Source organism: Psammomys obesus, unplaced genomic scaffold, assembly GCF_907164565.1.
Source record: "Psammomys obesus unplaced genomic scaffold, mPsaObe1.curated_primary_1811, whole genome shotgun sequence".
In the NCBI taxonomy this organism is placed as follows: domain Eukaryota; kingdom Metazoa; phylum Chordata; class Mammalia; order Rodentia; family Muridae; genus Psammomys; species Psammomys obesus.
Window position 1 is genome coordinate 6945633 of NW_026591711.1, and position 15459 is coordinate 6961091.

At 41.3% G+C, this 15459-nt stretch overlaps 1 protein-coding gene across 1 annotated transcript in view; it reads left to right on the forward strand.

Annotated features, from left to right (window-relative positions):
- Itprid1 (ITPR interacting domain containing 1) overlaps nt 1-6185 on the forward strand; it is a 99067-nt gene extending 92882 nt beyond the window's left edge. Inside the window, exons 11-13 of the mRNA XM_055611821.1 lie at nt 3702-3829; nt 4610-4721; nt 5835-6185. Coding sequence (XP_055467796.1) covers nt 3702-3829; nt 4610-4721; nt 5835-6185 — 591 coding nt within the window. The remainder of the gene's footprint in view (nt 1-3701; nt 3830-4609; nt 4722-5834) is intronic.
- The last annotated feature ends 9274 nt before the right edge of the window (nt 6186-15459 follow it).

The window sequence follows — 15459 nt, forward strand, 5'->3', positions numbered from 1 at the left end:
CCATAGGCAATCCCCAAATCCTAATAGAACACCAACCCACCCACAAAAAAATCAACCCCAAATTTACCCTGCCCACAAGATGTGTAAGGATAAAAATAGAGCAGACAGAGCAGAGATTGAGGAAATACCCAACGCCTGGCCCAACCAAAGATCCACCCTAAAGGACAGTGCCAACCCCTGACAGCATGAACAATACTCTGCTAAGCTTGTAGACAGGAACATTCAAGAGTTGTTCTCTGAGAGGCTCTACCCAGCACTGTCCAAAACAGATGCTTTGTGAGACATAACCAAACATTGGGAGATGAGTAGGGAGTCATGTGGAAAAGTGGGAGGAAAGAGTAAAGGACCTGGAGGTGACAGGAACTCCACAGGAAAACCAACAGATCCAACTAACCAGGACCCAGAGGGGCTTGCTGAGATGGAAGTACGAACCAAGGACCATGCAGGAACTGAACCTACGCCCCCTGCAAAGATGTAGAAGATGGGCAGCTTAGGGCTCATGTGGGTGCTCTAGAAAGGGAAGTCGGAACTGTATCAGACAGGACTCACTTGCCAGCTTTTTGATCACCTCGATCACCTCCCCCTGGGGGAACTGCCTTGCCAGGCCACGGGGAAAGAGGACATGCTCATTCCTGATGCAACTTGATGAGCTGTGGTAGATGGGAATGGGAGCTCCCCTTTACTGAGGAATAGGAGATGAGGGAGTGGGAAGGGACGGGGGAGGGTTTGCAAGGGTAAGAGGGATGAAAAAACAACCAGGATGTAAAGTGAATAAAAATGAATTAATTAAATAAAAAGCAATCTCCAAATCCAAGTTCCACACTCCTTATCATTCTATCTTAAAGGGTTACCCCCAAACATTGAGCTGAAGCTTGCAGAAGAGCTGTTACGAGATCAGCAAATCAGCACAGTACCCCACAGATAGACTGGTCTCAGTGGTTCAGAGATACACAGAGGACAGCAGTTAAAGTGGTCAAAACAGGTTTGATTCATTAACTACTGATTATAAAGGAAAGAGCTAGACTTCATTTTGATCTGTGCAAGAGTGATATGGGTATTTTAAAGAGAGGGTGAGAGAGAGAAAGGAGAGAGCAGGGGCTCCCTGGAGCTAGGAAAATAGAAAATGGCAAAAGGCCATTTGTGTGTTTGTGAGCTGACTGTATTTTAAGCACTTTTAGGTAAAACAACAAGCACCAAGGTGCCATGATCTTGGCCGTGTGATTTTGAGGATAAAGATTTTATATATACATATGTCTTGAGCAGAGGCAGAGGAGGTTGGATTCTGTGGCCTGGCAGTCAAATGAGTTTCATTTAAATTACTTTTCCAAAGCCCATGTAAGCCCATTCTCCCAGAGAGTCTTCTAGTTGAGCTCAATTCATAGGAACAGCTCTCAGGTCCTTAAGTAGGTCCTCAAGTAGGTCCCCTAACAATTGAAGTGGGGGCTCTCTCTGGCTTGGACTCTGTTGCATCCCTCTAGATCTCATTTCTCTGGCAGGACTGCCTTGTCTTGCCCCAGTGAAAGAGGAGGCACTTATTCCTGATACAATTTGATGTGCCAGGATGAACTGGTACCCAGTGGTGACAGTATCAGGAAAGTGGGCGAGCAGATAAGACTGGGAGAAGAGGAAGGAATGAGGTTGTGATTGGGATATAAAATGAACAAATAAATTAAATACAAGAGAAAGACACTTCTTGATTGTACAACACACGTGTTCACAGTTGTGAGTCCTTAAAAATGAAAGCTAGAGTTTTTGCCTCCGTGCCTGTCTCCCTGGTGATGTTTACTCAGTGAAGTGATCATCAGCAAGAAAGCATATTTTTGCAGCATATGGAGTCTACCAAAGAGGTCCACAGCTGGCCAAAACACAGAGAATAAGTGAGCCTTTTGATACCCAATCCAAAACAGGACATCCATAGCACAACTGTATGTCCTACCTACATCCATAGCAAAAATCTAAGGCTCAGGGAACAACAGGGAAGAGAGGGTGGAATGATGAGAATAACCAGAGACTGGGATATCAGCTGTGTGGCAATGTGGACATGACAGGGAGGTAACATCCATAAACTCTCAACAACCTGGCTGGCTGTCAAGACAAAGAAAGATCACAGCTGTTTACATGCTACCATGTATGGGAACCAAAACTCAAATGAGGCCTTACACATACATGAAGAGTGAGAAGCAGGGTTTTTTCAAGTACAAAACTCCAACATTAAGCAGTTATTCCTAAATACATGTAAATAAGGGCAACAGACTGTGTGTGTGTGCGTGTGTGTGCGTGTGTGTGTATGTGTGTGTGTGTGTGTGTGTGTGTGTGTGTGTGTGTGTGTGTGTGTATGTGTGCTTTCTGGCAACATTGAGCTTTCTTAGCCAAGCACTTTCATTAGATGATAATGGGTAATCATCCTAGGGGTATGGCCAAGTGCTATGCCAGAGTCTTGTCAACTCAAGTCAGAGTTATTAGCTTTAGTTCTTGGAAGTTGCAAGAATCTATTAAATCAGGAACACCAAGAGATAGCTAGTGTTGAAGACTGAGGGGTGTCGGCACAGGAAGAGTAGAAGAGTTCAAGTCTTGATTCTAGTTCCTAGAGAGCATGGGTGTCTAACATTTCTCTCAACTGAGGTTAATAGACAAGTAGAATGGATCCTGCAGATTTCCCTCTTCAAGGAATGTGGCTAAGCAAGGGTAAAACGCATTCTAAGCAGATTGTCTTGAACAAATACATACAAGCAAATGTGTTTAACATTCTTGACGCTAAGAGTGATGGGCTACTAGGTACCAACTGAGCAAGATTAAAGGAGGCTCCATTTTTTTTTAACTTTTATTAATTACACTTTATTCATTTTGTATCCCCCATAAGCCCCTCCCTCCTCCCCTCCCGGTCCCACCCTTCCCCCCTTTCTGTATGCATGCCCCTCCCCAAGTCCACTGATAGGGAAGGTCCTCCTCTCCTTCTTTCTGATCTTAGTCTATCAGTTCTCATCAGAAGTGGCTGCATTGTCAGGGTTCTAGGTTATCTCCACGGATAGTCCTTGGTTGGAGTATGAGTCTCTGGGAAGTTCCCCGTGTTCAAATTTTCTTGTTCTGTTGCTCTCCTTGTGGAGTTCCTGTCCTCTCCAGCTCTTACTATTTCCCACTTCTTACATAAAATTCCATTCACTCTGCCCGCCAGTTGGCCATCAGGCTCAGCATCTGCTTTGACAGTCTGCACGGCAGAGGCTTTCAGTGGCCCTCTGTGGCAGGTTCCTAGGTTGTTTCCTGTTTTCTTCTTCTGGCTTTCAGAGACCCTCTGTAGCAGGTTCCTAGGTTGTTTCCTATTTTCTTTTTCTTCTGATGTCCATCCTCTTTGCCTTTGAGGCTCCATTTTTTAAGTGCAAATTTGTTCTCTGCTGAGTCTTTCTTTTCTCCTCTGTCCACTCTCTTGAGTCTCTGAATTGTCTTGTACTAGCTTGGATCACCATGGACATAATTAATTCTCACTCAAGTGCCACTCAGCAATGGCTTCCTTTTGTCTTAGTCAAATACAATCTCTAATTTCTTCCAAAGCCATGGGTGGGGCCTCCCTGATCTCTTCAAACTATGTTAGCAAAAATAGTTGAGCTTCTTTGCAAACAGTGAATTCCAAATGGGAAGGAAGGCAGAGCCCTTCAGCGGCGTTAGCAGGAAGGTCACTATTCTCAGGTTTTTGTTTTTGTTGTCAGTGCACGGTCTATGAGATGGAAACCATGAAGCTAGTGTGCCAGAGTTTCTGGGAGCACTTAGAAGAACTCGAACAGCACTTCATGAGACAGCAGGCACTCTTTCCCAGGGACATATCAGAAGAGGAAAGGTAATTATCTAAGGCAAGCAAAAAAGTAAGTACCACACCACACACCTGGAGCAAGGGAAGGTAATCAGACCAGGCAGGCCAGATGAGCATGATGGAGTAGGGCTAATAAGAAATCGCCAGCCCTTCCTTTGCTTTCATGGTCTTAGTTTTGCTTTCTCGGTGTGAAATTGTGAGAGCCATCACTGGGTTGGTATCCTCATTATCAAATATTGAGGAGTGCTGTATGTTCTTATTTGGGATTTGGCATGTTCTAGAGCTGCGTAGCAGTCATCCTTATCCAGCTTAGTAACTTTCTTACAAATAATGTATTTCATCTTGAAATAGGTAAACATGATACATAAATTATGCCACAACAAAATTTCTTTTTGGAGACTGTGTGTTGGTGATATGGCTCAATGGTAGTGATATGCTCAATGGTAGAGTGTTAAAAAATCCATTGTTTTTTAACACTCCAAAGAGTGTGCAGGTGGGGTGGGAGTGACATGCCCTAGTGACAGACTTACCTTAATAACCGTATCGAGGAAGGTCAAAGTCTCTTTTAAGCAATCTTGGGAACTAGAGAGATGGCTTAGTGAGTAAGGGCACATGTGCCCAGCCTGACAACCTGAGTTCTGTTGAGAGAACTCCAAGTTTCCCTCTGCTCTACACACACACACACACACACACACACACACACACACACACACACACCACATAAAATTAAGAGAAGAAATGTCAAGAAGAATGGAAGACTGCACTGGTGGTAATTTTGAAGTTTGCTTTCCTACCGTCTCCCTGTAGGGAAGAGGCTGAGCACCTGAGGATTTTACGGGAGGCCCTGAGGCAACAGGTGGCAGAGCTGGCGTTTCAGTTAGGAGACCGAGCCAGGCAAATCAAAGAAGGGATCCTACTGGTAAGGACTGTGGTGGGCGCAGAGTGGATGCTGAGTCTGAATGTCTCAGCTTACTATTGTGGAGCTGCTTTAAATAAGCCAATGGTAGGACAATTTCATACTCTAAAAGTTACCTGTTATGTGGTCACCCCTGGAGATTGACCTTGGCCTGCTCATGCCCACACAGCTGTCAAGTGGTGTTTGATTCAGGTTTGTAGCTGAGCTTTCTCCTGCCATTTGAATGAAAGAGAAGTACTAATTATTCATTTTCCATGTAAGGGAGTGACAGGAGTGGGTGCTTCTCCTGCAGACAACTGGACAGCATCCATGACAGGCTCACAACCACCTGTAACTCCAGCTCTAGGGGATCTAACACCCTTTACTGAACATCTTGGACAACTCCAAACAGATATGTTCATAGTTAAAATCTATAAAAGAATTTTTTTTTCTCTGAACAAATGTATAAGAAAGATTCATGGGGCATATTGTTTACAGTTAAGAGTGAGAGGTGAGTACAACTCATGGTCCCTAAGTAAACATAGTTTACTTATTATAAAATATTTTGGCAAACATACATTTCTTTGGTGAGCAATTTGGGCTTTCTCGGTGATATCTGGCTTCCTGCCTTTCTTTGTGGAAAAAGCAGCTCAGATCCCTGGACCCACACATTTCTCCCCATGTGTCCTAGTTAAACTCTGTTGCTTTTAGAAAACACCATGTCTGAAAGCAGCTTGGAGAACAAAGGGTTTATTGGGCTTACAAATTACAGTTGACCATCAGGGGAAACCAAAGCAGTATCTCAAGTAAGTCAGGGGCCTAGAAACAGGAACTAAAGCAGAGGCTATGAAGGAATTCTTACTGCCTTGCTCTCCAGTAATAGAACAGCCTGATTGCTTATACAACTCAGGACTACCTACCCAGGGGCAACACCACCCAGAGTGGGCTGGGCCCTCCCACGTTCATTGTTGAGCAAGATATATAGGCAATCAGATGCAGGCATTTTTCTTAATGGAGGATCCTCTTCCCAGATGACTTGTGTCAAGCTGACAAAGAACTATCCAGTGTAGCATGTCACCATGGCTCCCTAGCTTCCTATCCTGCTCCTTACACACTCCATTTTGTCTTTGTTTTCAGCAGCTAGACCTTCTCTCAGAGGAGCTACCTGACCATTGTGCAAATCTGCAACAATGCAACTGGACAGAAGGAAAGCATGGCCAGAGGTCATGTGTTCAAACTCACAGTGTGGTCCCTGAGGCTGTCCTTCCTGCCAGCAGTGGGCTGCAGACTCCCTGCTCTGGGGTGACTCAGCTGGTTGCTCTTGGTCCCTCTGACCATGAGACCAAAGGCAGAATCTCTCTACAGTCACCAGCTATGACAGAATCATGTCCAGGTCCTTCAGCAAGTCATAGTGAAGAGAAGTGTCTGTTAGACCAGGGTGTGTCTGATGACCTTTGTACAAAATGGGAGATCCCAGAACAGTGGTAACAAAGGAATCCAAAATACTATGTACCTTTCTAATCTATAACTAAACTCTGAATAGTTTAATGTTCACTGCTTATATAATAAGAAATTCCTGCTATGCACCTGATTGGGGTATATTATAGTCACTGAGTAGCATATGACCTCTACCCTCATAGAGCATGTGTCATAGTAGAGGATGACAAACGTAAACACACATACATATATATAATTATAAATCAAGAAAATAACAACATGTCTTGATTTTATGAAAGATAAGTATCTGAGTCTGATCAGGCATCTGGAAAGCATTTTGGAGATGTAATATTGGTCATGCTGCAGGCAGCTGTGAACAAAACAGAATGTCTATGCATCAAGAGTTGGATAAAGTAAGAGAAACAACACATTGAATAAATGCCATTTCCATACAAGCAGTTTGTGAGTTTGTAGAGGACCCACTGTGTGACATGGGAGGAAAGTGTCCTGGAGGCTGCATCAAAAGAACTAATTAGGAAGGACTTGAAGGTAAGAAGGAGGAAGCCCTAGAGAACTCAGGTACAAGAGCCTGCAAAGCAGAAGAGTGGAAGATTCACAAGGCTGGGCTGTGGAAAGAGGCCATTTTGCCAACTGCAGTTAGTGATACAGTAGAAGGGGCCTGCGTGAGGACCCTGACTCTTCAGTCCATGGCATATATTATTTCAAGTCCAACAAAAATCCTCCATAAGTGTTGCACATGGTTTTCATAGGGTCCTCTCTACCTTTAATAATCATAGGAAGAGAACAGCGTGGAGCCTACAGAGAGACAAAGATGCTGGTTACAGCTCTATTGTTTGCTGTTGTCCCTCGGGTTAAAGGCAAAGGTTGTCTAGCTGTTTCCATACAGCTGTGGGAACATGTCTCCTACGGCAAGGGAAATTTATGGAGGTGGATACAAAGGCCAAAGAAGGACTCTCTAGAATTAGAAATAGATGAAAAATTAAAAAAAGGCAGAAACAGCATCCTGGGAACTGCATGAGGGAAGTGTCTTGTTTGTATGAGAGGATGGGTGAGCCTTCATATCACAGGCTCTGCATGCATGGCTTCAACTGATAACAGTTTGGCAACATTCAGAAAACAATCATATATGCATTATAGGTATCATTCTTGTCATTATTCAGCTATTGTGTAAGACATATTCCTCAGTTAGGCACTATAAGTAATGTAGGAATGATCGGAAGTGTTTAGAGTTTGCGGAAGTGAGTGTTTTATGCAAATGATACATCGTTTAATGTAAGGGTTACTGGACAGAGTAAATGCAGTAAATTGGTTGCAGTGTTTAATTCAGTATCTCTCACAGAGTAAATGCTGAATATAGGTTTATTATTATGGATGCAAAAAGCAAAACATCAGTAAGCCCCTTCATTCTGTTGAGAAGGATTCTGTGAGTAGAGCAGCTTACTCAGGAAGTATATTAACAAATCCTTGAGTAATGGATGAGCAGAATAAAGTAACACTCTCAAGAGACAGGGAAGACAATGACCTCACCACAGAAGCAGCATCATTTCGGGCTGTAGGAGGAGCTGAGCTTGGGCTTAAAAGAGATTTGTGTGTGGATGGTTTCAACCATCAGGCAGATGACTTCAGCTGTGAAGAAGGAGGTGGAGACCCACTGCTTGAATTAAGGATGTGAAATGGAATCCCCAAAGAGTTCTCTATAGTCAGTGGCAGACCAGATCCCAGCGCTCCAATGGGGAAGATGAAAGGAAGCACAAAATAGAAAGGCTTTCATGTTCCACCCTGAACATTTGCTGTCTTCGATGACTTCAATGACTGATGGGCTGATTGCTAAATATCACCCAGAATTTCCAGTTTTCAGGCTTTGGACTCAGACTGAGTGTAATCATTGACTCTCCTGGTTCATGTGACAAAGGTCTTATCTCCAGTTGGTTCTATTTTTCTGGAGAATTCTGATAGTAAAAAAGTCTCAAAGATCAAGAGACTGACTAATAAAAAGGTATGCTGAATCTTGGGTTTGTTAATAAGAAGCAATTGAACTACTGCAATAAGTCCAAAGTTTGATCCAATTTCATTACTAATTATTCATATTTAATAAACTAAGCTCTGTAGGTCTTATGGTCATCCCCTATAAATGAACAGAGATGACTCTTATTCAGCCCCTTAGCCAAAGCTTGGAATGCTGTCAAGGCTCAGTAAGTAAATACAGTGTTTGTCATTAGCAGGATGATGACAATGAGAGGGTGGGTGTCATTGGTTGACCATCTTACCCTTAGCTCAGTGCTGCACTAAGTACTTGATGTGTCTTGTCACAAAAAATTCTAGAGCAAAAACTCATCTAGGCCTTCTCTCTCTCTTTCTCTCTCTCTTTCTCTCTCTCTCTCTCTCTCTCTCTCTCTCTCTCTCTCTTCCTCCCTCAAAACAAATGAACTAGTAAGGGAGTGAGCAGATACTCACTGATTTTTGACAACAATGTTTATCTTTAAGACTCTGTTAAGTCTTGAGGCTTGTGCACGGCTCACTGATTGGCCCAGTCAACCACAGTAACCCTGTTTCTGTCTACATTCTGCACTGGATTTGGTTGGCCTTAGGTAAATACTCACTGCTTAGAAAAGGTTAAAACACTTTATGTCCTGTCCACATTTGACTTTTGTAATCAGACAGGTTCTGCTGCTTTCGTGTAAAATATTTTGCACTATATGGTATCCCTTTGTACCTATCATTTTAGGAAATTTTAGCTCATAACGATTGTCCCGTTGTCAAGATAATGACAAGAACCCCCATGCATTTCCTGAATGATGTCATACTTTCTTTCCTCTTTTTCGCTTATATTTTGATCTTGTCCAAGTTGACTCTTGAGAAAAGTTTAAACTATTTAATTGAAAATAGAATTAAAAATAGAGAAAACCATTGTTGTAATGCCTTCAGGAAGCAAATAACATAAGTATTCCTTTACATGAAGCTAAAGTCATTTTCTTTAAATCAGAACATCCCTGAGATTTCACCTTACACCCATCAGAATGGCGAAGATAAAAACTCAAGTGACAACATATGCTAGAGAGGATGTGGAGAGAGGGAAACCCTCCTCCATTGCTGGTGGGAATGTAAACTTGTACTTTGAAAATCAATCTGGCGCTTTCTCAGAAAATTGGGAATAGCGCTTCCTCAAGATCCAGCTATAGCACCCCTAGATATATATCCAAAATATGCTCAACTATACAACAAGAACATTTGCTCAACCCTGTTCGTAGCAGCTCTATTTGTAATAGCCAGAACCTGGAAACAATCTAGATGCCCCTCAGTTGAGGAATGGATACAGAAATTGTGGTACATTTACACAATGGGATAGTACTCATCTATTAAAAACAATGAAATCATGAAATTTGCAGGCAAATGGTGGGAACTGGAAAAGATCATCTTGAGTGAGGAAACCCAGAAACAGAAAAATACTCAATATCACTCCTAAGTAGATATTAGCCATATAAAATAGAATAAACATACTAAAATCTATACTCCTAAAGAAGTTAAGAAACAAGGAAGACCCCAGGGAAGATGCTCAATACTCATTCAGAAGGACAAATGTGATAGATATTGGAAGCAGGAGAAGACAGGGAACAGGACAAGAGCCTAGCACATTTGGCCTTTGAAAGACTCTACTGATCAAAGCTTCAAAGCAGAGCTTGAGAGTCGTAGCCAAACTTTGGGCAGAGTTCAGGGAATCTTATGAAAGAAGTAGGTGATAGAAAGACCTGCAGGGGACAGGAGACTAACAGAGCCCAAAAACAAAAACAAAATAAAACTGAGTCCTGGGGGCCTTGCAGAGACTGATACCCCAACCAAGGAAAGTGCATGGAGAGGAAATAAAACTCCAGCTCAGAGGTAGTCCATAGACTCAGTCTCCAAGTGCAGGGCCTTTCTCTGGCATGAACTCAGGGTCAGGGTCTCTTATCACCTCCCCTGGGGAGTGCAGCCTTGATAGGCCACAGGAGAAGACAATGCAGCCAGTCCTGATGAGACCTGATAAGGCTAGGTTCAAATAGAAGGGGAGGAGGACCTCACCTATCAGTGGTCTAGGGAAGGGGCATAGGAGGAGAAGAGAGAGGGAGAGTGGGATTGGGAGGAGTGATGGGTACACAGCCATGATGCAAAATGAATAAATTGTAATAAATGATAATAAAAACATGTTGAGCTCTGAAAAAAAGAAGGTGAAAAGAGTAAACTCAGACTTCAAATTAGGCATTTGCCAGGAAACAACTTGGACTCTTCTATATCTTGTTGTATATCTTGTTATATCTTCTATATCTTGTTCTTCCTTGTGTGGATTTTACTCCCTCTAGATTTCAGTACTCTCAAAGCCAAAGCTTCAATTAAAGAGTCTAATTTCAGAAACAACACTTGGAATTCAAGTCACATATTTTCTTTGACTTTGTTATGCATGAGTGAAGACCCACGTTCCATGACAGAGACAAAGAAAACAACCTTGAAGGCTGTTCTGATCTATAACACACTCAGCGACCATATATTTTGTGTAAAGAAATTCATGAAAATATTCTTCAGAAACTCATCCTGTAAGACTTAGAGTATTAAACAAATCTTTCTTCTTTTATTTTTCTGTTGAGCTGAACCTTATTTTTCTTCAAAAGAAAATAATTTTGTTAACACTGAAAAATGAAGCAAAAAAAATGTAATGATGGAGCTTGTTCTGGAATTACTGGTTCTTCACTGAAGTAATTGGTTTCTGCAAAGTAAAATGAAATAAAATAGGGCATTTATAAAAAGGTCAAAGAATCAAAGTTCTTTCTTCTTGGGGGGAATATTTCCAGGCTGTTTTCCTGTGGGATGGCAGGTTGTATATCTAATTTCAAATTGGAATTTGAGCACTATGTAACAGCTGTAATTACAAGGACGACAGATTATTCAAACGGATGTCAAATTTTCCTTCTTGGAAACAGAGAATGTGAACAGAATCTGAAACATAGACTCCAACTTTCTTACCTTAAAATCAGCCTCTCTAATGTTTTACTTTCTAACTAAAGAGCTCTACTAATTCTTTAAAAAGTTCATACACTGCATTTTGATCATATTTACCCTATTGCCCCAACTCCAACTCCTCCAAGACCCACTATCACCTCTTCAGTCCTCTCCTCAACATTATATCTTCATTTTTTTCTTCCATTATTTCTTCATTTTTGTTTTTCTTCCAGCATGACCAATTTGTGCTACCCATGTACTCTTTGGTATGGAGCCATGTGATTGCTACACGAGGGCCTATACATACTCTTAATGAAAACTGACTGTCTTCTCCCAGAAGCCATTAACTGTCCATAGATTTTCAATTGGTGGCAGGGACTTCTTACGCCCTGTGCCAGAGGTTGAGTGACTATCTCATGCAAATCTTGTGCAGGCAATCACAGTTGCTTTCAGTTCATGAGTGCAGTTGTCCCGTCACGCCCAGAAGACATGTCTGTCATGTTTCACTCTAATCCTTCCTGGCATCTGACTCTTTTACTCCTTTCATACTATCTCTTATGATGGCCCTTGAGTCTTGGGTGGGGTATGATATAGACGAGCCATTTTGGATGAGCAACCCACTGATGGTGTTCTCTGCACTTTGCCTGGTTGTGAGTTCTTGCATCAACCATCACCTACTACACAAAGAAACTTCTCTGAAGAGGTGTGAAAGCTGTAGTAATCTGTGTTTAGAGAAATTCACATTTAGAGACCAGTTTGATATTGTGTCTATTTAATAAGACAGTAGTAGCACATTCAATCCTAGGGCCTGTGAAAGAAAGAAATTAAGAAACTATCACAAGATGGTAAGCCCTCTGATGTTCATAGTTCGGTAAGATTAATATTGTAAATATGACCATCATATCAAAAGTAATCCATATTTCATATAACCCCAATCAAAATATCAATGCAACTCTTAAGAGCAATTGAAAAAAAAAAAAAACCTTAAAATTCACCTGGCAGCACAAAAGACCCTGGGTAGTCAAAATAGTCACAAATATTAGAAAACACAGTTAGAGCTGTCACATTTCCTGGTTTCAAGTTATTCTACAGAGCCATGGTAGTAAAAGCAGCATGGTGCTGACACAAAAACAGACACATTGAACAATAGAATTGAATCAAGGTCTCTGATACATGTTCCTACATCCATATTATTTTAAAAAATGCCAAAAGCATACATTGAAGAAAATACAGCATCTTTAATAAATGCTTTTGGGAAACCTAGGTGTATAAGATGAAAATTGGTCCTTCTCTCTCTCACCATGAGCACAGACAGTTCCTAGTGGAGCTAAGATCTCAGAGTTAGACCTGAAACTCTGAAGTTTCTGGAAGAAAGAGTGGGCGGTACACTTAAGGATGTAAGTTCTGGTAAGGACTTTCTGGATAGCAATCTGGTTGCCCAGGAAATTATGCCAACACTAAGTGGAACTTCATACAATTAAAAGGCTTCTTATTGCAAAGAAAACTGTTAATCAACTCAGAGGCAGCCTACAAAAAGGGAACATTTGTGCCAGCTAATCATCTGACAGCAGCTTGGTGTCTAGAATATACATAGAACTCAAAAACTAACAGCAAGAAAATGAACAACCCAATTAAAAAGTCGGGTGTGGACCTGAACAGAAAGTTCTCAGAAGAAACACGAATGTCTCAGTAATATTTAAAAGGTACTCACCATCCTTAGTCATCAGGCAAATGCAAATGAAAACCACTTTCAGATTTCATTTCTCCCCTATCAAAATGGTCTACTTTTAAAATACTAAGATAGCACACATTTTCCATGGGATGTTCCCTATCTGAATCTGTGACAAGTTAGTAAAGAATGGTTCACAGAAAAACTATTTCAGATCATGAAACGGAAGACCTTTCTTTTCTTGGATCTTTGAGCCTGTAAGGTCATACAGCACTGCTGATGCCCAATAATGCACAGAACCTATCCTTGCCCTGTTCATTCACCAGGAAATGAAACAGCAACGCTGGTGGTATTCTTCACTCCATCACTCATTTCTGCTTTCCCAGTACTTCTAACAATGGCTTAGTGGCTAATAATAGTGGGCCAGAACCACAGGACAGCTACATACATTTCTTTATTAAAACCTAAAATACTGGATTTGGGAAAATGGCAGATAACAAGCAGATAGACTCTGGTAGAATCTCCAAGGAATGAACTGGAGAAAGGTCTGTCAGTGATAACCAAAAACCTGAGTTTCACAGCATAGTAAAATCAGAAAGCTTTCAAAGCAGAATGAGGAAATGGCCCTGAGTCTCTCCCAGAGAGACTGGCTTATCCAGGAAATACACTGACTCCCATGAGTAGAAAAAACGATGGGGCAGAGGAGGAAGGACTGGGACAGAGAAGCAGAGAGGGAGATTAGAAGGCAAAAGCTGTACACAGTAGCAGCTGAAGAAGGAAAGACATGGGGAATCCCTCCTTCTCAGTTCTCTGCTTGAACAGCGGCAGGATGCCATTTTAAGCAGAAACCCACTGAATGCTAGGAACGGACTCTGGCAGCCCCAGACCCTGAAGAACAGTGTGATGGAGCTACACACTGAAGCCCAGGCAGCAGCACACCTTTATTTTTTATTTATTTGTTTATATTTTTCTGAACAAAGGTGGGGGGGGGCTTTTATAAAACATTATTAGCTACTTGAGAACATCACACAATGTATTTTGATCATATCCACTCTCCTAATTCCTTTTATATCCAACTCTCTACCTTACTCAACCTTTCTTTCTTTCTTTCTTTCTTTCTTTCTTTCTTTCTTTCTTTCTTCCTTTCTTCCTTTCTTCCTTTCTTTCTCCCATTGAGTACTGTGCTGCCTGTATGCTCCTGGGTGTGTAGCCTTCCAGTAGTTGACCTATGAGTGGCCATGGCCTTAAAAGATCAACGTATCTTCTCCCAGCAGTTATTAATTGTCAATAGCTACTCACATAAGGGTGAGACATTGTGCCCACTTTCCCACTCCTTTTGGGGAGATTGTCTGGGGTAAGCTGTCACAACTGCTCTGAGTTCATAGTGTGGGTGTCTATGTGTCTGGAAAAAAAATGTTTTCCTATAGTCATCCACCTTTCCACAATTATCTCCAAACATTAGGAGAAATGATTAGGGCATTATACAAATGTACCATTTAGGGCTGAGCATTCCATAGGGTCAACATTCTTAGATATCAAGGAAGTGTGACTTGAAAGTAATTTGAGATTTCATCTTACTGCAGTCAGAATTGCCAGATTGAAATAAAATGATGACAAATACTGGTGTGGATATGTGAAAGGAGGAACATTTATTCATTGTCGGTAGGAATGAAAACTGGTGCAGCCATGTCAGGAAACCAACGTGGAGACTCCTCAAAAATCTGGAAATATATTTACCACAGATATAGCTATACCACTCTTCAGCAATATACCCCAAAGACTCTGCCTTCTATTGTAGAAATACTTTTCTTTCTCATCCATGCTCACTGTTGCTCTATTTAAAATAGCGAGGAAGTCTGTCAAGGGATGAGTGTATAGTGGAAGTCTAGTACATTTACACATGGAGTATTTTTCACCTGTTTAAAAAAAAGTAATGAAATGAGTGGAGTAAGAAAAAGTAAGTTAATGAGTGGAGATGGAAACAATCATTCTCTGTGACATAAACAAAACCCCAAAAGATAAACACTGTATGTTTTCTTTTATATGTGCAGGTTAACTTTAAATCTTTAGATGTGGTTGTTTCATTTGGAATAACAATAGAGATCAGAAAATTAGAAAAAGGCCATGGTGGAGGGAGAGGCTTTAAAGGGATGGGAATAGCACATAGTGATATGAAGGGGTAAAAGAAATCATGAAATAAGAAGTAATAAATAGGGTAGAAAATGAAAGGGCAGAAAAAAAGGAGGAAAATTAGCTATAGGAAACAAACAATAAATATTTTTTAACAAAAGTCATATGGAAATTTACAATTGTAGAAGCTTCATAAAATATGTAGGCATACACACACACACACACACACACACACACACACACACAGAAGCTTAACTGGAGTTAACAAGTTAGCTTAAATAAAAAGCTTACAGCCAGGAATGGGTTTTCTTTTTTAGAAGTGTAGGCCAGTGAGGTCCAACAGACCCCAAACATTACAGGCTACTGCCAATGCTCTTAGTCACCACTCTAGAACTTAACAGTATAATCCTATTGCTAACACACCATGTACTTAAGTCGTAGAACATGAAGAAATCAAACTGGCACTTACCTGAGGGCTTCACCCCTAATGACTAGTTTTCTAGAAGGTGCTAACTAAGCTTCCAGACAAGAAAAATA